At 38.2% G+C, this 23,825-nt stretch overlaps 1 protein-coding gene across 3 annotated transcripts in view; it reads right to left on the bottom strand.

The window, feature by feature from the left end:
• Positions 1-22,981, bottom strand: part of LOC125905885 (cingulin-like protein 1) — a 54,195-nt gene extending 31,214 nt beyond the window's left edge. The window contains exons 1-3 of one of the 3 annotated variants that reach the window (XM_049604167.1): positions 22,904-22,981; positions 18,273-18,386; positions 13,947-14,077 (exon numbers count right to left, since the gene is read on the bottom strand). In XM_049604167.1, coding sequence (XP_049460124.1) covers positions 13,947-14,077; positions 18,273-18,386; positions 22,904-22,933 — 275 coding nt within the window. In that variant the 5' untranslated portion in view covers positions 22,934-22,981. The remainder of the gene's footprint in view (positions 1-13,946; positions 14,078-18,272; positions 18,387-22,903) is intronic. The other 2 variants (XM_049604168.1, XM_049604169.1) reach the window with 2 other exon arrangements.
• Between the last annotated feature and the right edge of the window lie 844 nt (positions 22,982-23,825).

The raw sequence follows: 23,825 nt of genomic DNA, 5'->3' as shown, positions 1-23,825 counted from the left end.
GTCTTCAAGCAGCTGAGAGATTTACCTGAGAAAACATCTACGACAGATACATCATCACATTTACTCTCGTTTCTGTTTTCGAGGTTTTTTAGAGCTAAAAAAATAAAGGTTACTCATGGTCTTCAGATTTGAACAATCAACCCTCTGGTCTTTCTTCCTGATCCCTGAGAGCACTTTTCATCTGCAGATCTGAAAACCAGAACCGGCCACATTGCCACATTAAACATTCCTGACCAGTGGGCTCCTGCCACCCTCTTTGACATGAAACCGTCCCTTCCTTGAACAAACACAGTGGTGTTTTCATAGATACACACAGAGCTGAACAGCTGATCCAGAACTAGTGATTCATGCTCAGTGTTTAAAGTCAACAGCAGCCCAATATTCAAAACCACGCTCACCACACGCTACAGCAGTAATCACGTGAACACAGCAGTTATCACACCTTCATGTACTATTGTTCCAGGATCACATTTTGCAGCAGTAGCTGTTGTAGTAGTACCTGTACTTGTACTACACTAGAGATACTACTTGTTGCAATAGCAGCATTAATTACAGTTGTAATATTAGTCTGAGTTGCAGACTTGTATTACTAGCACCAAGAGTAGAAGCAGAACAAATAGTAGTACCGCTAAAAAATAGGGGCAGTAGTATCTGTAGGATCAGTAGTAATAGCCTATATAGTAACTACAGTACAGTGCAGTATGGGTAATAATTATGGAAGTACTAGTGGTAGCAGCAGTGTAATAGTAGTAGTACTAGCGTCAGTGTTTGTACAAGAGGTACAACTTGGTGGCAGTGGTAGTAGCCTATAAGTACTAGTAATACTGCTAGAAGCATTTGCACAGTAGTAGTACCAATAGTACTACAGCAGTAGTTGTAGTAATATTATCAGTTGTACTGCCACTACTGCTAGTGCTAGTACTATTAGTGCTGCTAGTGGCAGTAGAAGTAGTCATACTACTGGTAGATGTAGGTGCACTATCACTACTAGTTGACATAGCAGATGGCTGATAAAAGTTGTAGTAGCAGAGTTGTAGAAACTATAGTACTTGCTGTAGCAGTACCAGTGCTAGTGCTTGCACAATAGCTTGCCCTGTAGCCACAGGACTAATAATACAAGTAGACATAGCAGTGTAAAGATGTAGCAGTACCAACAGAAATTGTAGTAGCAGAACTGTAGTAACTACAGTTTTTGTTGTAGTAGTATCACTGCTAGTGTTTTTACTTTTAGTACTGCTAATGGCAGTGGGAACAGCCTACCACTGGTAGTAGTACTAGCAGCAGCACTAATAATATAAGTAGGCAAAGTTGTAGCAATACCCATAGAGGTTGTAGTGGTAAAATTGTATCAACTAGTATTTGTTGTATGGCACCAGTGCTTGTGCTTGTACTACTAGTGCGTCTGGTGGCAGTAGAAGTAGCTGTACTCCTGGCAGCAGATGTACTGTAGTAGCACTAGCAGCAGCACTAATAATTCACGTAGGCATAGCAGTGTAGAGATGTAGCAGTACCAATAGAAGTTGTAGTGGTAAAGTTGTACTAGCTATAGTATTTGTGGTATAGCACCAGAGTTTGTGCTTGTACTATTAGTGCGTCTAGTGGCAGCAGAAATGGCTGTACTAGATGTACTGAAGTAGCACTAGCTGCAGGACTAATAATACAAGTAACCATGGCAGTGCAAAGATGTAGCAGTACAAATAGAAATTATAGTAGTACAGCTATAGTAACTATAGTATTTGTTGTAGTTGTATCACTGTTTATGTTTTTACTATTGGTACTGCTAATGGCAGTGGAAGCAGCCTACCACTGGTAGTAGATATACTAAAGTATTATTAGCAGCAGCACTAGTAATATAAGTGGGCAAAGCAGTGTAAAGAGTAGTACCAACAGAAATAGTAGTGGTAAAGTTGTCATAGCTCTAGTATTTGTTGTAGTAGTACCAGTGCTAGTGCTTGTACCACTAGTGCTTCTGGTGACAGTAGAAGTGGCCGTACTACTGGCAGTAGATGCACTGAAGTAGCACTATAGCCACAGCACTAATAATACAAGTCAGCACAGCAGTGTAAAGATGTAGCAGTACCAAAGAAATTGTAGTAATACAGTTGTAGAAGCTATAGTATTTGTTGTACCAGTACCAGTGCTAGTGCTTCTAATGGCAGTAGACGTAGCCATACTATTAGTGGTAGATGTACTGTAGCAGCTCAAGCAGCAGTGCTAATACTGGTAGGCATAGCAGTGTCGTGGTAAAAATTGTGGTAGTATTAGTTTTGTAACCTACTGCTGCCATTACTAGCAGTCAGTGTAATCGTAATTTAAGAAGCAACATAAGAATTATGGTAGGAGTACCAAGAGGAGGAATAATAACAGTCTACACACGAACTACAACAGGCAGAAATGAAGGCCTGAGTGAAACACTGCATTCAGACCTCAGAGTGTGATTCAGCATGTGTCCACTGGGAGGCACTAACTCCCTGTAACAGGGTGTGAGAACAGCAGGTGACGAGAGGCAGAGAAGTGTTTTGTTTGCGAGGAAGGAGAGGAGGCTCTTCTGAGGAAAGCCTTTGATGAACTCACTGAAGAAGTGACATCAACATGTAGAGAAAGACAAATGAGTAAAAACGACACAAACAAAGGCACGGCAACACAAAGGCCCTCTGGGAAATATATTAACACTCTGTTAATGAGGTTTTCAAGGAGGCCTACAGACTCCGCTGAGGACAGAAACCTGAAGTAAACCTAAAAGACAAAGATGATGATAACTGATGTACATTCACTCTGTCCTCTTGGGATAAAGACAAAAGTAAATCTCAAACACTGGTAAAGAAAATGTCTGAGGGCAACAAACTAAGCATTAGATAGTATTGAATGTTGGATTTATGGGTATTTTATTATAAATATGTATGTTTTTAATCATTCTAACAATAAGAGTGATTCGTTCTATTACTTGTCTTTACCTAGTTGGTTGTTATATCCACATTACTGATGATTATCAGAAATTCTCGTTGTGTAAATATTTTGTAAAAGCACTGGTATTCACCCCTACATTACTGACAAAACATTGATGTCCAAATCAGACTTATCATTACACTATTTTTGATGCACAAAATGTGGGAAGTGACGGTTTTATATTTCACTGGAATTGAATATTATGATTTCATGTAACAAACAAATAGACTGATTCATTGAATTACCCTCTAGCTCTAATGTCAGCATAGATTTAAAAGAATAAAAAGATCTTAAAAGCAACAGTCTTATTAAAAATACTATCACATGACATGAAGTGTTCTGTTACAAATACATCTGACCTCGGCCGTGTAGGGAAATTTGTGAAATTGAAACATAAAGACAAAAAACAACAAATGGCCAGCTCACTCAGTGTAAAAGTGCAGTCAGACAGTCCAAAAATGCATCCGAGGCACTCTGACTGTAGTAGTTAAAAATCCTTTACTAATATGTGAATAATAATGTGTTTCAACAGGGTGTTTTTGTGCCTCATTTGTAAAACTGAAATTTGAAATTGAAAAAAAAAAAAAAAAGAAAGAAATTTTGTTGTTCCAAATGAAAGTCCTGTGTTCAGCTGCCTAAAGCATTACAACCATCTTTCTTTTCAAAGGAGTTTTAAAAAGAATTACAAACAATAAGACTCACACAAATTCACCCTATGTCTTGAGGGAAAATTCTCAACAAGCTTTAGCGCATTTTTGGGGCTGCTGAGCCTGTTTTCCATCACCTATAACACTGGTGACACAATGTTTAACACGTGTGTCTACAAATCTGAAGAGTCAAGGTTCGGCTCCTGGATAAAACTTGAAGTTGAACATGACTTATTTATTCCAACAGTCCTTCTGTAAAATGTAATTTTGGATTCATTTTTTCTCTCCACAAGTTTTTTTAGTTATTAAAAGAAGTTTGGGTAGATTTGATTTTCTTTCATTGTAGTGTCATGTAGTGTCATTTTAACAATTTTTATTTATCACTGATGCTTTTATTTATTTATTTATTTTTTACATTTTTAACTGTGGTTTTATTGCTTTTTAGTTCTCGTTGCTACCTTTATGTGTCTAAGTGCTTTTATTTTATACTGTTTTACTCAGCTGCATTGTACTTAAATGAGGTCTCTACCTCAGTGTATTTCCGAGTTAAAATAAAGGTTAAATGAAAATGCATAAGTAATTTGCCCGGCCTTAACATGCTTACAAGACACCATTAAAAAAAAAGGAGGCAACAGAAACCAGAGTAATGACATAAATTACAAAAATATACTAAAAAACAATAACGTTTTTGCCCCAAGCTTTAGAAACAAAGGCGCCAACTTACAAACATGAAGATTTAACATGCTTTCCAATCTGTCATGGTCAGAGCACCATTAAGTAAAATCTAAATATTCTTAGCTCATCGTAATAAAAAAAGGACAATACAAAAGAAAATGTCATTTATTCTCAACTTTTCCTAAATTCTATTATTAATACAACCTGTTTTCCTCATAGATGTTTTTAACGCTGCCATCTTCAGGGGCCAGATGGTAATAGTAATATTATTATATATAATAATATTAGAAATGAAAGATGTGATTAATCTGAGCAGTAAGAGCATCACTGCCTGACCTACCAAAGGCCTTTTCCTGCTCGACTGTGGGAATCCTTCCACCATTTTAACCACTTATCTAGTGGAGATGTTTCTGGTACCATTCTTCACTTGAATGTTCACAAGAAAAAAACATCTTGAGAGGAACCTTGAGGAAATTTTTAAGTTTGAAGCGTCATGCAAATGAGCTATTTTGTCACCTGTCAATCAAACTGATTTTAACCAATGAAATGACTTCATTAAAACGCTGCATGTGACGAGCCACGAGGAACATCATCCATCGGTGTGAAAGACAGTAATTACCAGTGTGTGTGTGTGTGTGTGTGTGTTGTTGACAATATGAAAATCTCACACATATACACACACACACACACACACGGTGCCAGCTGCCAGTGTGTTCTGATTAGGTGCTTACGTACAGAAACGCGTGAATAGGGTTCCATAATTGCTTGAATGTATGTGACAAACACATTTCACTCCATAATTGCAGGTGAAAAATGTGTGGGTGTGATTTATTTTATTTTATTTATTTATATTTTTTTTTACATTAATGTATATCACCACTTGCAGCCCGTCACATATGTAATTTTCACTGTGTTGAGGTTACACAGGATGTATAAACTGTGCGCGTATTTATAGCACAAAGAGAACCCATTTGGATGAATAAAATCCACTCCGCAGAGTGTTTTCTATCGTGGACAAAGGTGATGGTATAGACCTATATGTAAATGAACACAACTGTTAATGTCTCTACTTCTACTCCATATTATGTCAACACTTTCTATGCCTATCTGCAATTACAAATACATCTGTGAGTGCAAATGAAAGTTACATTCTCTGGTTTCAGCTTGACCAAAGTGCAGATTTGCTGCTTTTTTTGGTTTCTATTCATCCTCATTATTGTGAATTAAATATCTTTGGGTTTTAAACGGTTTACAGACGCAAATAAAAAACATACTGGTTGTTGTGCTGTTAGAAAAGAGGAAAAGTGGAACTGTAGAATAAGAGTGTAGAAGACGAGGAGTGATGGAAGGATGTTTAGTACAAACAGGAGTTTCTGGGCTGGGAAAGAGCAGAGAGACTTGAAGGATAATAAACAGCAGAGGGAACGGGAGGAAAATAAGACAAACATCATGAAACAAGACAAACTTAAAGGAATAAATAAAGGATGAGAGGAATGCCAGGGTGAAGCAAAATTGTTTTGACAGGGCGAGGAGGAGGAAAGACAGATAGACGGGGGGAGAAGAAAAGAGAAATCATGTTCAGTTTTGTTCTGTTACACAACCATGCTGAAGGGAAGACACAAAATGGACAGATTAAAGAGAGAAAAGGACAAGATATGAAAAAGAATAACACAAACTAACAAGAGAAAATGAAAAATAAATAATAAAAAACAATCCTCCTCTTTTCTCAGGTTGCTTTGACCTCTGACCTTTGTGGTGTTGGTGTCCTGCAGAGGGAAATGAAACTTTTATCTGGATAAATCAGTGAGCTTTTCCACCTTGTTGACGGATTTCATGTTTGATAGCTGGAGTTTTGTTTTAAGATCTGAAGAAGAATTGAAATAATGAAAGAAGAAGAAGACGTGGAGAGGGTTGGCAGAGTTCAGCTGGGTGTTTTCCAAACTGCCAGTCTGCCTGTTAGTCTTGGCAACAGGCTGAACTCTCCTTGCGTAACCGGAGCAAAGACTGTTTCTGTCTATCTATGGGAAAATACCACTGAAAACAACACAATCAGACTTCAGCTATTCCTCCGCTGAGAGCTGCTGAGTCTGTTGGTTTGTACTGCTGTCTGTGGTGTGTGTGTATGTGTGTGTGAGTTTTTGATCCATCATGCACTGCTGCAGATAACAAAGAATGTCTCCTTGTTTTAAAAGGAAGCAGGTCAAGAATTTACGTTATTTTTACTTCATTAAACCTCTGACAGAAAACATCAGCACTGTTGTCAGTCATTCTAAAAATATACAAAGAATCCAGTTTTGTGTTTTTCTGCTGCTATTCTTAAATCTGAGGGTCAGTTCACCCAAATCATCCCTATTGTATCTGTCCGTGCAGATAGTTTGGGCTTTATCTGACAAGATCTTTGGGATTTTTACCTTACCTTAGCTTCACAAAATTTAGTTGGAGCAGCACATTTAGGGCTGCAACTAACGATTATAAGCTATCTATCATTTTCTTGATTAATCAATAGTAGTTAGTCTATAAAATGTCAGAAAATGGTGAAAAATGTCAAGCAGTGTTTCCAAAAGCCTACGGTGATGTCCTCAAATGTCTTTTTAATGTCCACAACCTAAAGATACTCAGTTTACTGCCATAGAGGAGAAAAAAACACAACATATTCACATTTAAGAAGCTGGAATCACAGAATTTAATTGTTTTTTTAGTTGTTTTACTCAAACTGATCAATTGATAATCATATTAGTTGGCAATTAATTTAATAGTTGACAGCTGATTGATTACTTCTTGCAGCTCTACTCAAAGTATTGAACGTCCACATTTAATCAACAGTAACACGAAGAACTAAAATGATTAGTTAACTCTTTAAATAATGAGGAATAAGACATGTTTTAAGTCGAAATACCAAAGATGTATCGAGTTACAGCTTTTCTATTGTTGGTATTTGCTGGTTTTATATTCTCCTGTTAATGTAAATTTAATATTTTTCCAGTTTGGACTGTTGGTCAGACTTAAGTAATGTGAAGACGTCTTCTTTGGCTCAAATTGTGGCACACATTTTCTGCAAGAGGTCTTATTGACAAAACAATAAAGCCATTAACCAAGAAAATAACGGGGCAGATGAATGAATGATAAAAACGATCTTTATCCCCAGAAATAATTCTGTCCAGAAGCAGTGTTCTTGATACTACCTTGATAATCCACATGACATTAGAACTACTTTCTAATGAAAAAATAGTCCCTACAGAAGCTGTAGGAGAGATAACAGGCTGTTTAGAAAGTAACCGGTGTGAGGAGTAAGACAAAAACAAAACATAGTTCTTCATATTGTGACAGATTTCTCAACAACTGAACAAATAAAACCAAAATAGAATGGATAGATAGAAGTTCACTAAAAAACAAAATCCTTATATGTCAAAACACTTGGAAGTGTAATACTTGGGTGTTTCCGTACTTCACAGGCTGAAAGGTCAAAGATCAAATGCCTTTTAAGAGGGCATGCTGGGCCACCCTTCTGCTTTGAATGCTTCCACTAATAAAAACACACAGTGAATTCATGAAGTAGATTTCTGGGAAAGTTTTAAGAGAAACATAACAGGAATGTCACATAAAATACAGGGAGGACTTTAAATGTTAAGTGTCATTTCTGTATGTCAGCAGTTTGTTTTCAGTTCATGCTCTCAGTAACAAAGGAAACAAAGTTTAAAGGGACAGTTCACCTCAAAATCAAAAACCCATATTTTTCCTCTTACCTGTAGTGCTATTTATTCATCTAGATTGTTTTGGTGTGAGTGTTTGAGATATCTGCCGCAGAAAGAGTCTGCCTTCTCTCCAATATACTGGAACTAGATGGCACTCAGCTTGTGGTGCTAACAGCACCAAAAAAATACATCTGAAAAGCTCAACAGCAATGACTCTATTCAGAAATCATGACCTGGTTACTCAAGATAATCCACAGTCCTTGTTGCGAGCAGTTTCATATAAGAACCAATTTCTTTCTACCAAACCAACACATTCTCACTTCGACCTCATCACATATCAACGTTTGGTCATGGACTCTCCACATCAGGATATGATGTGCAAGGTACCCTGGGTGTGTTGGTTGTTGACGTTCTGGAATGCCGTGTGAAGTTCTGCCTGTTACATGCATTGTCTTCTTTCAAAATACACTTCTGTTTTCACAGGAAATTTACTGTTTCAAAATAAACGCACTATGTCAGTACAACACAGCGAATTGACTTTTTTTCTTCCTTCAACAACAAACTTGCATTGATGGATTTAGTCAACAAAAGCACGTGGTTAGGTTTAGGAAATAGAACCGAGTTTGGCTTTATAATCTAACGGGACACAAACACCATTCTCCCAGGGAAAGTCAGTGTTTGCTGGACCCATCCACCACCTCGCCCGCCTGCCCTACTCTGACTTTCCCTGCCATAACTTTCATTCTTGTCCCGCCGCATTTCCCCGTGATGCTACCGGGCGCTGTTAAACTATAACGGCAACCGTCCGCAAATCATGCCAACATTAAAGGACGGCTTTTTCGTTGGTGTCAGATGGTGCAAGTCTCTGCCCTAGCATCAGATTTTGACGACTTTGGAATGAGACCAGCAGATTTATGCCTTTGCCCTCCATCTTTGGTCCACAATATGAGCCTTCTGAGGCAAATTTTTCAATAGATGGCAGAAAAATAAAGACCATAGTTCTTCCGATTACAATTCTTGTAATCAATTATAATGGTCAAAAAGGAATATAAGGAAAGAAAAGGACTGTTATAATTGTTCACAGTCGTATGCAGTATGTGGCTGCTTTACATAATGCTCTTCATCCTACACTTGCCTCGCTTGGTGGGAGAAAAGTTTGGTCTGAAAGACGATTAGGACTGCTTTAGTGTCACCACAGAGCCATGAAGGTTACTACTTGATTCGGATTATGTTTTCACTTTGAATGAACAGCTCTCCTGTCAGAGGACAGCGACACTTCTGTGTTTGAAGAGTTTAAAAAGCATCATCTTCACCTTGACAAAGAAACTCCACTAAAGCAGAGCTTTTAAGAAGTGCTCCAGAAGTTCTTGGTGTGAAAGCTGCTTGAGTCCTGCAGCTAGTTCAAGTCCACTCAGAAAAAAGAATTGCCTTATCTCTGTACTTAAATGTTGTAGAGTCGTAGCTCTATCCTCTTTTCCTGCACAAAGCCCAACCCTGTCTTGGCGCTGGCATTACATAAGCCTCCCAGAAAGCCAAGGAAAACCCCAGCAAAATGAAAGCAGGGTGACGTCTTCTTCCAGTAAGCCAAGAGGATATAAGAAGTGAATATCATGTTGGGCAGGGCAACATGATGGAGACATCTTAACAGTATTTATTAAGAAACCATTCATCTCCTCTCATTAAGCCTTTGATCCAAGCTGTGACAGGAGCCCAACCAGTCTTGGCGATGGGAACCAGTGTTGCTGAGAAATTAGGAGATTTCCTGGAAATTCACCAGAATAATGTGTGTGTGCGGGTGGGTGTGTGTCTGCTGGCACACCTTGAATCCCGAGATGTGTTTTAGCTTGTCTCGTCTGACAGAACTGAGACCAGTTGAAGTGTTGTTCTGCCAAACTGCTCGTCATGGCAGGAGTACAGAGAGTAGGAGCGCACGGGGTGAGGCAGCAGCCACCTACTACCATCTGAACATTTACTGAACACATCACACGTTGTAACGAAATCGGGAAATTCAACAGGAACTTTCACTTTCTCACATTTTATATAAAAAGTTTTAACCAGGGATACAAGCACTGTCTAACTTTTATAGACGTTTACTGTTTTTGGCCTGATGTGCCCAAGACAGATTTTCCAGACAGAAAACAAAGATGGCCGTAGCATCTGTGATGTCACACACATGTCACTGATGGTGGAAGCCCCTTTGTGCTTTGTTTGTGTGAAATTTTGGTGAAGTGATGCAGTAGAATCTGTGTGTTACATTAATCAAGCAAGTTGAGCGTGATGTCATTATGTCTGTCACTGTAAGATTTATGTCTTGTAATGAACCCTCAGAGCACTTTAATTAAAATTTGCAAAAGCCTAATGGGATGTTGACATAAGAGCGTCTCCACTTATAATAGAAAAGTGATGTGTAGTCACCTGCGGTGGTAGAAGTACTTGGATCTTGGTGAAGAGGCAACACAATGATGAAGAGCAGGATTTCAGCTCTATGCAGACGATAGCTGTAGCCTACGCGAGTGGCCTACGTCATGGTGAGCATCTATACTTGCATGGTGGTGTGTCTTTGTCACTCTGTAGTTAAGGTTAGTGATGCAAAACCCACCCAAAACACACATTAAACATGGCTTAATAGCGACAATATCAATTACAAGTACACAAATCAGCTTCATTATAACTCGCAGCATTCACAGACAAAAGCATTTGTCTTTATCTGGACACATTTTCCCCAAAAATACAACATGCTAATATTATTAGCATAAGCCTATGGTATTTTACATTGTATAAATTGGCCTAGTGACTAGCAGACTTTTCAGGGACAACAGCAACATTTAAAAAAGGTAATGTTACAAAATTTGGCTCCATTACAGCTCACAAGGTTCACTGACAAAACAACTGTCTTATATTAAACATGTTTTCCAAACAAATATAACATGCCAATGTGAAGCCTGTGGCAGTTTACATTGTATACATTAGCCTAGAGATGAGCTGAGATTATCCTCAGGAGATTTCCCAGGATAAATTACACACAAGACTAAAAATGCTATTTTGTGGAGGCTTTATTGTCTTTGCAATTTATTGTTTCTTATCTGTGAGATTAAAGTAAATAAAAGCTTCATTTCCACTGAGGGAAACTGTTTCAGCTTACAGACATAGACAGGAGGTCTGCGTCGCCGCAACGTGTAGTTACATTTCTGGGGAAGTGCATGTCAGTCTACGACGTACGGTATGGCACGTCAATTCGACGCAGAAGTATAAATCCTGCTTTACTCTTTTACAAGTAAAAGTATAATATACCTACAGTTTATTTTGATACTTATATCAAGAGTAGTCATTGGCCCATTTTGGAGTACTGTATACTATATTATTGAGACATATTTATGAATGCATTAATGTGTTCATCGCATTAATGTTGCAGCTGGTAAAGATGGAACTAATTTGAATTAGTTTAGGTCCTGTAGTATAGTAGTTTGTGAATTGCCCCCTCAGCATCAAAAAAAGTCTCATCTTAACCTATAATAATACATCGTAATTTACTTAATCGTATTTTGTCTTACTGATCTGAATCTGCAAAGCAACTAATGTTGAGAAATAAATACGGTGTGGAGTAGTAAGTACAATATTTATACTTACAAGTATGAGTACCCCAAATTGCACTTTAGGGCAGTACTTGGTTAAATGTGCTTAGTTACTTTCCACAACTCGTAGTTACTATCTGGCATTAAGAATGCACAAAACAGTTCCACTCAGACACTCAAAATACACCACTGGTGTCAGATCAGCGGTTTCAAGCAACCAAATAAGAAAAAAAAAATCTGAGCAAGGATATCCATTCTTATATTAATATGGTATGCATTTTGTGATATGAGACTAGATATCATCTTATCTAATGTTGTTACTGCTGTCTTTTCCTGGTCTTAAGGCTGTGTTACAGGAGAGTGATGTAATTTTCTGAACTACCATTGATGATTATGTATCAAAAATCTCACTGTGTAAATATCATATGAAAGCACCAACAGTCAACCCTACAATATTGTCATGATATCAATATCAAGGTATTTGGTCAAAAAACTATTATTGTATTTGATTTACTCCATGTCCCTGAGTGCAACAAACACATACACAGGGGGACAAAATAATCAAGGCTCAAAGGCTCAATTGGTCCTTACAAAGATAGATTTACAGGACCACAAACACACACACACACACACACACACACACACACACAAGACAACAAATGCATGAAAGAACCATTCATTTTCGTTTTCTGTCTTTTCCCGTCTCCCGCTCTCTCTCAGGCACACACACACACACACACACACACACACACACACACACACACACACACACAGGCAGGCAGGATCCTGTTGTTTTCTCCAGCGGAGCAGAACCTGCTGCTGTTATGAGATACAGTGAAACTCCCACATCCGTATTTCAGCTCTGTGACAAAACCCCACAAACCAAAACAGAGCTGCCTCCTACTCACATGTTCAAACACTACATGACATGCTCCTGATTTACAGGAGAGTCCAGTTTCAGAGAGAAGAAGTGAGGACGTTTGCCAAAATACAACATTCATATATAGTCTTCAGGGACACTGAGAATATTTTTTGATGAAAAAAAACACAGCCAGGATTCAAGACGACTAGAAACCTGAGATTTTAATTTTTTAGTGTGTGAATTACATGCATGTTGTTTATTTATGATATCAGGATAACAGTCAATTCTCTGATTGATTTCCTGCATCAGAATAAATATTTTCAAGACTTGTAAGTTAATTCTTATGACCTGAAACATGCACGCTGGCCTTTAGAGAGTATTTAGTGAAAAGGATCATTGTTTGTAGTTTTGAAAGTATGAAAGTAGTCATAGGATTACTAACTTTTAAATTATAGAGTTTAACAGTGTTTCCAACTGTGAGGTCACAGTGACCTTCATCTTCGACCACTGAATTCTAAGCAGTTCATTCTTGAGTCAAAGTGTATGTTTGTGCCAAATTTGAGGCTATTCTCTTCAAGGTCTTCACGAGATACTGCGTTCATGAGAATGAGATGGACATAAGGTCATAATAAACTTAACCCTTTGACAACCAAAATCTAATCAGTTCATTCTCAATTCCGTGTGGACGCTCTTGCCAAATTTGAAAAAAAAAAACAAAAAACAAAAAACATCCTTGAAGTGTTCTTGGGATGTTGTGTTCATGAGTATGACATGGATGCAGGGTCACAGTAAACTTAACCTTTGACAACCAAAATCGAATCAGTTCATCCTCGATTTGAAGGGAACGTTTGTGCCAAATTTGAGGTTATTTGCTTCAAGGCCCTCACAAGATGCTGCATTCATGAGAATGAGACGGATACAAGGTCACGGTAAACTTAACCTTTGACCACCAAAATGTTATCAGTTCATCCTTGATTCAATGTGGACGTTCATGCCAAGTTTGAAAAAATTTCCTCGAGGTGTTCTTGAGATATTGTGTTCACGAGTATGAGATGGATGCAAGGTCACAAGACCTTGACCTTTAAAAACCCAAATCCAGTCAGTTCATCTTTGATTTGAAGGGGACATTTGTGCCAAATTTGAGGCTATTTCCTTCAAAGCCCTCATGAGATACTGCGTCCATGAGAATGAGACAGGCGCTAGGTAACAGTAAACTTAACTTTTGACATCTAACTTGACATCTAAACATCTAATCAGTTCATACTCAATTCCATGTGGATGTTTGTGCCAAAATTTATTTGGCGTGTACTTTGATGTTTTAGTTTGGCCCATGTCCCATCCACTAGCATGGATGAGTGTGCCTGTATTACCTATACTGCAGCTAACCACCACGGGGCGATCGCAATGTTTTAGCTTCACTTTTGGGGAGCTGTCATGCCATCCATCATTATATACAGTCTTTGGATCAGACTAAAAAATGAAGGCTCAGTGTTCCCTCTTATACACTACAGAGGTTTCCTTGTAGCAGGCACATAACATGTCACTGACTCACTGTGTGTGTATGTTGCGGAGCTCCTGCTCTGTCTGTCTCTGCAGCTGCTTGAGGTGAAAGGTCAGCTCCTCGCTCAAAATGGCAAACCTCCACAGTCCTCCTCTCCCTGTGCTCTCCTCACACACCAAACCCTGATCACAAGAGAAGACAGAGGACTTATAGAAGCTTTGTAACACACCTTCTGGCGTCCATGTTGGAGGTGCACAAAGTAATGGAAGGCCAACGTTCCATCACTGATTATCATGCTAATATACAGTGAATTAGCATATTAGCATGATAGCTTCCTTTCAGTTACCAGGGTAACAGGGAACATGCTGGATGTCAGAGAAAAAAAAAACAACAATGACACATGCTCTGTAAGTCATATAATATTTAGTCGGGACAGCATTTGATATGAGAATGTGCCCATGTAACACTTCAGCTCTCAGTAGTCTGCTATCTCCATTTGTCAGACATAGCAACATGTTGAGTAAGACAGAAAAGAGCGATGAATCACCAGCTGAAGGAGGAGAGACTGATGGTAGGCAGACAGGTCCATCAGCAGACAGACAGACAGACAAGAGGGGGTGAAAAGAGACACCGGAGGATATGACGAGTGAAGATAAAGTTGGAGAAGGTGACGTTTAATCGGGTTGCCAGTCTGAACTCGTTGAGGTTACAGGGTCCTCGGCGAGCGGCTGTGGGCTTAACGACAACAGCCCGACTGAGTCACTCTGGCAGAACACAACGATCGCCCTCATCCTCCCCTTCGTCTGTCTGTCTGTGTCCATGTGACTCAGTCTGAGAGACACACTGGCACTATGTTCACATAGAAGCTAAATCTGATACACCAAAGCTCACCAGTGGTGGTGGAAAAATGTGTTTTGAAGGTGCAACTTTGGACCAGTTAAGTGCAAACTACAGGTACGACTCCAATGGGAAAACCAGTGAGCTGTTGGAGTTGAAGATGAATGTCTGTCCACTCACATTTAGCCACTTTACTTTCTATCAGACTGTTTCCATGCCAATTTACGTTCTGCTTTAGGTTGTCAACTACACTTCATCTTTTTTTTGTGTCTGAAATGACCACATCTGCAGTGAATGCAGAGATACAGTATTTGTGTCAATTTCTATGCCATTCTGCAATGATTTGGTGGTAATGACAGCCCGATGATAGAGGAGTTCAGAGGCTGATGATGATATATTGACACACCATCCAAGGATGTCTTAATTTTTTCTATTCTATTCTTATTTTATTTTTTGGACAATTGCGTGAAGGAAACACACTGGGCAGGACATTTTATGGTATAAAAATAAACTTGCTATGTGGAGAAACTGGAATTGTGCAGCCAGGTTGCCAGAAGAAAATGTTGGCATTGTATTTTTCTGTAAACAACAATTACATTACATTTTTACATTTCAAATGTATCATTGAGAAGTCGGAGGCTGTGGCTCTGCTAATCAGAGGATTGTGGTTCTATCTCTGGCTCCTCCGGCCCACATGTTGAAGTATCCTTGGGCAAGATAATGAACCCCAAAACTATCTTGCCCAAATTCATCTGAATGACTTTAACTGAGTAGCAGATGCCTTGGCCACCAGTGTATGAACGTGTGTGTGAATGGGTCAATGTGACAACTTTGAAGACAAGGAAGGTGCTATTTGAGTCCATTTACCATCATATCCACCTTGCTAAAGTGACAGGAGATAGAATGGATGGTGGATGGTGTCACCTAAGAGAGATGCTTGCTTATCTGCAGATAACAGTTAAGAGACCAAAAAACAACAAAACTGGTTACTTTTGCGTGACACATCGCTGCGTTTCCAGTTGGGATTGTGCCACCAAAACCAGTTATTTAAAGCCAAACTATTTTCCTAAACATAAATGAATGGTATTTGAGCCTGAACCCCTATTATATCAGCACGGCCAATTTAGGCTTGGTTAGAAAAATTTCTGTTAATTGGATAATTTTCCTGCAAAAGAAGTGCAGAATTGGAAGTTTAAGCACGTTTTCCTCCAGTTTAAGCATTTAGAGCAGAAAAACTGCAGTGGAGATAAAAAAAAAATTGGGTGCTAACTCTTCAATTAATCGCAAACTAATTTGATAATCAGTCAGTTTGATTATTTGAGTATTCCAATTTCTCTGATTCATGCTCCTTAAATGTGAATACTTCCCAGTTTCTTTACTGTATGACAGAAAACTGAATATCTTTGGGCAAAACAAGACATTTGGGGACGTCATCTTGGGCCTTGGGAAACACTGATTGATATTTTTCACCATTTCACAGATCAATTAATCAATTAATCCAGAAAAATGAAACTAATCATTAGCTGCAGCCCGTCTGTATTAAAACCCACGGACTGAAACTTCAGAAATGTTTAATCTGATTCTTTTTAATAATTGTACCTGATTTTTTGGAATAAAGACTTCTGAAAAATGACATTTATTTAATAGCGTGTAGGAGAACACTGGATTTGAGCTGTCTTTCTGAATATAGCCTCAGGAGAGATCAACAACAAGGGAAAGGAAAGGGACAAAGACAGGCAGACAGTGAATAAGAGAGAAGAGCACAGATTCCCACGGAGAAGCCAAGTGAAACACATAAAGAGTGCCGATAAAAACAAATCCCTGTACAAACCGTTAGGAAGAATGCAGTTAAGGCAATGTTGAGCAATTAGCCCCGTACCCTCTAGCAAAGATTCATGTTTTAAAAACATCAGGTGAAAAAAAAATTACAGAGTTTCAACGTCAGCAAAGACAGAATGACACTTTGTGGCTCTGCTACAGTGGTGATAATCATCTAACTGTTTTTACTGCGGGCGTCATGTTTCAGATTCCAGTAAAGCTGCTGAGAAACAGACTCTGTTCACATTCAGGTACATTTGTAGAAATCTAAGTCATTAGAGAGGAAAGTGTTTCCTTAAAAATTTGTCCATCTGGAAAATGTTACCTTTGGGTCATGATCCAATTCACGGTTAAATACTGTTCTATCTGCAGTGATGCTCCACATACAGTTCACACTCTCCAGTCACACCCCACATGTCTCTGCTCATAATTTCTAACACTGTAAATTACACTTGGCAAGGTCATTATAATTAACAAAAACTTAACTTAAAACTAAAAATAGACCCCAATCAAGGATTTTTTGATAAAAGTGCAAACAGGAAATGGGGGCAAGAAAGTCATTTTATAAGATATTTTCAAGCATGACTCTTAATAATACCGATAAAAAGAAGATGGGAAACTGAAGTGGATACAGACATACCACAGACCAACTGGCAGGAAGTGTGTACCGGTGCACACTTCGTAACCAATTCAAATACTTGGAGGGAATTCAGATGGAAAGGGGGTGATAGGATTTTTTCAGACACCAGAAACAGTGGCTAAAATGGGCTCAACATACTGAAATAAATGTTGGAGAAACTGTGGCACACAAATTGGCAACCATACCCGCATATTTTAGACATGCACAGGGTTAAGTACATTTTGGGCAGAGATTTTTGAGGCACTCAAGGAAATATATTACCAAAATCTCACAAAAGACTAGAGGGTATCAATATTGGGTCTAACACCGGAGGGCATTGATAGGAGAGCAAAAAAATACCTTTTACAAGTATTGACAACAGCAGATTTAAAATTAGAGTTACATTAAAAAAAGACAACTTTTTTGAACTCAGAAAACAGTTTTGAACTTTGTCAATTTTGGTCAAAAATGTCAGCACAAGCATGTGGAGGCATCGGTGCAGATGTTTATTTATATGTATTGTAATACATACTCTGAATTTCTTAAATCTTAAAAAACTAAAACCAGAAGTGAAACTAACAAATACGAAACTAAAACTATTAACCTAAGAAAAAAGTAAAAACTAAACTGAAACGAGCTAATGATCCCATCTGAAAACTAACTGAAATTAAAATTAAATGGAAATAAAAAATAATCATACAAAACTATAATAACTCTAATGCAGATGCACCTTTCTGTGCAGTTTTTTTTTTGCTTACAAATCATAGGATGTTTTTGTTACACTGCATTTTCATTCATGCCAAGCACAGTCATTTATTTGTAAATCCCTTTGCACCAGCTCTACCTTATCAATCAGTCTAATCACGGTAATGATAATAATATATTATATTTAAATATCCTGAAATTTTTTCATGTTCATCACATGTAGCAGTTAATCAACATAATATTAACATTTTTATAATAATTTCCATAATATTTGTATAATCATACACAGAATTAACATGATGGAACTTTTTTTCTTTTACAAAAAGTGATCAGGTAATACACATTAACTTAACATAAAGGTTTAAAGACACTTCAGTATGTAATGGCGTTTCATTTACCTGTTGCTCCTCAGCGAAGGGGGATTGTAGGACGTGAACTTTGTCTTCTATCAGCTGCCGTAGTTTGTCTAGCGAAGCAGGAAAGTCCTCTCTGCTTCTCTGGAGCTCTGGAGACTTTAAAGAGGAGAGACAAACAGACAGAGTGTTTTATAAACTTTCATCACAGTAACCCTCATACAGTACATCTGCCTCATGTTTCACAACCAGTAGATCTCGCAGCAACCAAACGCCACTGGGGAGTCTGATCCTATTGGCTGCTGATCGTGATGCACACATCTTTAAAAAAAATACACTCAGTCACATGAAGTCTAAACGTGTACTTTGGTTGCAGAATGTGTTTCGTCTGAAGGACATTCTGCAGATTGTTTGGCCTGAGTGTCTAGATGCCACCATCAATCAGAACTGAGGCAACACCCAAATGGTAAAACACCCTCCTCTGATTCACGAAGAAAGTTTTTCATTTGTGTGGAATGGAGAGGAACAGGAAGGATCGCCCTTCAGACTGAATTATGCTCCGGTGAGCAGCTCACTGCAGCACAGAGACGATATCCTTAATACCAGCACAAATCTGAGATACAGTATAAAACAGTCGAAAAGCTTGTCAGCTGGATCAGTCAGATTCTGACAGAGAAAGAAATCTATTTGAAGACTTGAAGCACTAAAATACATATCCCATGATGCTTCAGGTCATTTGAGAGGTAATGATTAAAGGGACAGTCATCCCAAAATCAAAAATACATATTCCTCCTTTAAACTGTCACACTATTATATATCTAGAAAGATACCAAAATCAGTCACAGTCACACCTGGTTTGAAATAAACTACTGTCCCCTTTAGCTAGACTGCAGTCTGTCAGCTGATCTCTAGAGTGATTATGTCCTGGAGACTGTCAGTGGGCCAGGTGAGTAACAGGAAGCAGGGGGTCAAGTACAAACATTACGCTTTGCTCGTGTTTACTGTGATGGATTACTTTACTCTGCGAAGGTCATGGTCAAAATCTGCATTAGAATAAGAGGCAGACTATGAGGTAGAACCACAAAGTGTGATATCAAGTGTGATATAAAAAAGGGAAACTAGGAAACCAATCTTCCCTTCTTATTAAAGAAGAAAGTATTTTCAACCTGGACCCTATTTTCCCATGTTTTTATGCCTAAGTGACTGATGAGAACAACAATTTTTGACATTGCTCCAGCGTTGAGCAAGAGGGCTGCATCTGGCAGCAGTGAAATAGGCTGCAATGTGACCACTTGGGGCATTTGAGCACTTCAACTAAAAGGGTTTGTTTTTGCCACTGACAGGCTCAGATTACTATTCTAAGTGTCTGACAACATTATGGAAAGTCGATACATCATAATATCATGATATTTTTGTGTGCCAAGTATCGGTTTTTTATTATATATATATTTTTTATTAATAATACGAATGCAAATCAAACTTTAGGTAGCCCACTAGAATAATAAAATCAATTGCTTGTCAGTCCATGAGATACATTTTACTGCAATAAAATGATTGAAGTGAGATGAAAAGACTGAAAACTTTGTCTTATTGGATGTTCCTTTGGAGACATATTTTATAACTAATTAAAAATAATAACTTACAGTTGAAAAAAGTTCATAAATTGCAACATATTTTATCGCGGCACATTTAAAATTGCAATAATATTGTATTGTGACTTAAGTATCATGATAATATTGTGTTGTTGAGCCTCTGGTGATTCCCGAGATAGACTTTTTTTGTTAAAGAGTAAGTTCCTTTTCGTTTAACCAGAAGCAGCCCCGAAACTGCCACTGTCAAACCCATCAGATTTAATTGAAACAGTAAATTTAGCCTGTGCAGAGCCATCATATTTTCACATCTAAATGGGGGAATTAAGGATTTATTTCAACCCAACCGGCCGCTTTTGTGAGATTTATTATATTTCTTGTGACTTTGAATGCATTAATTAATCAACAACTTTCTTTCAAACCAAAATAGTAAAAGATAAAAATAAAAAAACAGACAAGACAAAGATGTCCATACCCCTTTCTTACATTTCTTCTTTTAACTCATATTACCACCAAATTAAATAAATAATAAACCCAGGTTATTTACAGACCAAGTACCATCCAGTGTTACAAAATAAATATGCACTCCCCTAACACAACCTTTCCTCTTGTATATGTCTGCCAAAAATTTCAAGTCCTCACCATACACTGAAATACACAGACTCATCTTGGTTGTATGAACACACTGTTTTTTGATTGATTTGATTATATAATATAAATTATAATTAAATATAATAAAATGATAAAATTATTAGTTACTTAAAAGAAGTCTAGTAGGTTTGGCGACAGTGATTTCAGGGCTGTTTGTTTTAAGCATAAGGACCTTACTCTTCAACAAAAACGTCTTTCTCTGTAGGGATCCTTTCCGTAATGCTGTCAAAACACTTATAACAACAATCTGAGCCTGTCAGTGGCAAAAACAAGCACGTCTAGCACCAATTTCAACATTGTTTGTTCCCATTAGTCACTAAATAGGGTCCTGAAGTTACATTTTAAAGCAAAAGTGGAGAAAACCTACAATATTTTTAAGTTGCTTTGAGCAGTTAAATGTCAAAATGCTCTATACCATGAGAACTGTTCAATATTGTTCTGAGCTGTTGGTAAGCACAATATCAGTCTGCCTACTGAACAGACTCTCAGCGGGAAGAAGCTTCCCACCCACCACTGTTTGAAAGCGACCACAGAGAGCCATTGTGAGCTCGAGCTGAAGCGGCTAACCCGGGTGGCTCGAATGTATGTTTTTATCTTAAAGGAGGCAATCAATCCTCATACACATATATGAAAACTACAGATGGACAGCAGGCAATTAATTCCCTCACTCGCCATGTGAGTGGATGCATTCACAACATGAGTGGGCTGGGTGTTCGTGACACACTGAGTCTGTGTTGTCTGATTAAATGCAATCAAAACAAGTCCATTGTGCTTTAATCCCTCTGAGAAAGATTACATGCATCGACAGGAGCTTGAGGGAGCAGAGAGGGATCTCTAGGATGATGGAAGTGAGACAAAAAAGCTCAATATACAGTGTTTAAGTAGTAAGCAGACCCAACAAAGTCCTGTCTTAAAAAAAAAAACTCATTATAAAGTAAAATAGTGCCTGATGAATGTGGGATGCTGTGATTCTCTCTTCGTTATTGTCGACCCCGTCTCCTTTAAATTATGTTTTTATACTGCAAATTTGTTTTCCTAATTACATTACCCAGCAAAAAGTAATTGGGAAAACAAGACGTACATGAACGTAATTTCTAGGCGACAGGGTTGTATTGTCAGAATCACATTACCTGACATTGTCAAAGGTTTCTAAATTAAATTCAACACACACAAACATCACAAATTCTCTGAATCTGGATGACCACAGGAAAAAAGAAAGGATCCTTTAACAAACAACATTTCCCATAAGCCCAAGAGTTTGCAGGCTAAACGGCACAGCTTAACAAAAGACGCAAGTCAAGGGTGTCAGTATAATAAGAGCGGGACAGAGAGGAGCGAAGGCTGCACAAGTTTAGGCAGCAGAGTTGAGTTTACAACCAAAAAATTACTCATAAAACCAACTTACAATGATGTCGCCATGCTAACGTACTTGTAAATTTTCACGGGAGCTGTAGTTTTTTTGACTGCTTGGTGGCTGTATTGCACATATGGTGTGTGCCAGAGGTGTCTTATTTTAGCTAATTATCTAAGGCTTTACATCAGTGGTTCCCAGCTGGTGGGTTGCCATGGGTCCACTCTGAACGGGCCGCGAGTGACTTGCGAACGTGTCAAATTTGTAAAAACACACTTTATTTTAAAGTAAAGTGAATTTCCAGCACATAGCTTACATTTTGAAGTGCCGCTTCCTGCTGTAGAGTGAGCGACTAACAAACAGCTACTTGACTAGCTTGATGAAATGTCCGAACGCAAGTATGACACTGCTTTACATCAACCAAAGCTAGGCTAATTGTTGTGCCACTTTTGAATGTTTAAAATTACTTTTCAGCAATTCTCTTAAAGGAGTACTTCACCCCCAAAATGACCAATTGAATATTAGTCATGCTGCGCTACCTTTAATTTGTCAGGGAAAGGTTTTTATCGTATGCCTGCATAGAAGTTAGCGAACATATGGATTTATTGATTGATTGGGGACCACATTTAACAACAGCAAAACTATATCAAAACATCCATTTACAAACTCTCGCACAACTTGCGCAGTATAATCCAGTATAATCCCAAACACATGCATTTTCATTGAGCTGTAGTAGTGGAGTCTGGCTTTGAGACATCTGCTACAGTCAACAAAAAATGTGTGTCAAATGCCAGTGTGTTGCACGCAAGACATTCTTAAAACAACAAAAATAATTTTTTAGCAAAGTCACACAGTATTTAAGCTGGTTAATTGCAAGTCAAAGTCATTTCAAAGGATTAACATAGGTAAATTCTTCAAAACTAAAGTCTTACTGTATAACCCAAGCTGAGCAAACTCCTTGCTACCTGACCCATTGTTTCAGCAGGAAAAGTTTAAAAAGATGACGAACTAAAGACTAACTTTATCTCACAATTTTGATGCTATTCCAAAGCCTCTGAGCTTTAAAATGTTTTTACAATACTCACTGCAGGACCTGAAGGGAGAGATGTGTTCATGATGGCAGACAGACCCAAAACTAATTTCCTGACTGAGCTCAGACCCCAGGGGGTTTCTTCTGTGTGCATGTGTGTGTGTGTGTGTGTGTGTGTGTGTGTGTGTGTGTGTGTGTGTGTGTGTGTCTGTGTGTGGGCTGCACCACTGTGTACATGGAGATGACCCTAACTACAACCTCTCCCCGCTGACCAGAATGGACAAGCAGAGAGAGAAGGAGAGAATGTGAGTGTGCTGGTTAATATCTGACCAGAGTTTGTGAGGGTGTCTGTGGTTGACTGATCAGTTTACTCAACCTCTCGTGTGTGTGTGTGTGTGTGTGTGTGTGTGTGTGTGTGTGTGTAAAACATAAAGGCTATGAATGAAGGGTGGAGTAGACCTAAACTACATTGGTTAAATTTGACCTGTTCCTTGAACTGAACCAAACTAAAGAAAACAGGTTGAACTAAATACTTGGACAAAGAATGTGTCTTAATTCCAGACTACATTCTTTTTAGTCTGTAGTATGTTTACACAGGAAAAAGTATTCTCAAAAAACAAAAAAAGTTTGCACTTCATTTCCAGACGCCCTTGATGAATGGTCATTGGACACTATTATCCCACAATCCAGTGCACTGAATTGCAACTAACTCTGTAATTACATTGTGGATGGTGGTGAGCTGTGACATGTAGGAATGTCTTGGGGAAAAAAATGGTAATAAATCTAAAATTTTGGTTTCTTTTGAAAGTGAAAATTGGCAGTAACATTCCAAAGTTGCTACCGTTTGATGCTGTATATTAATATTTATTATTTTAATTATTTCCTGTAAGTACAACACAGTAAAGTCTTTGTTTTCATACTCTTAACTGCAACTTTATCTCCTCAATTAATATAGTACATACTGTATCTCATGTGTA

This window comes from Epinephelus fuscoguttatus, linkage group LG18, assembly GCF_011397635.1.
Source record: "Epinephelus fuscoguttatus linkage group LG18, E.fuscoguttatus.final_Chr_v1".
NCBI lineage: Eukaryota > Metazoa > Chordata > Actinopteri > Perciformes > Serranidae > Epinephelus > Epinephelus fuscoguttatus.
Note: the sequence above shows the minus strand (reverse complement) of the source record. Positions and strands in the feature narration are given on the sequence as shown.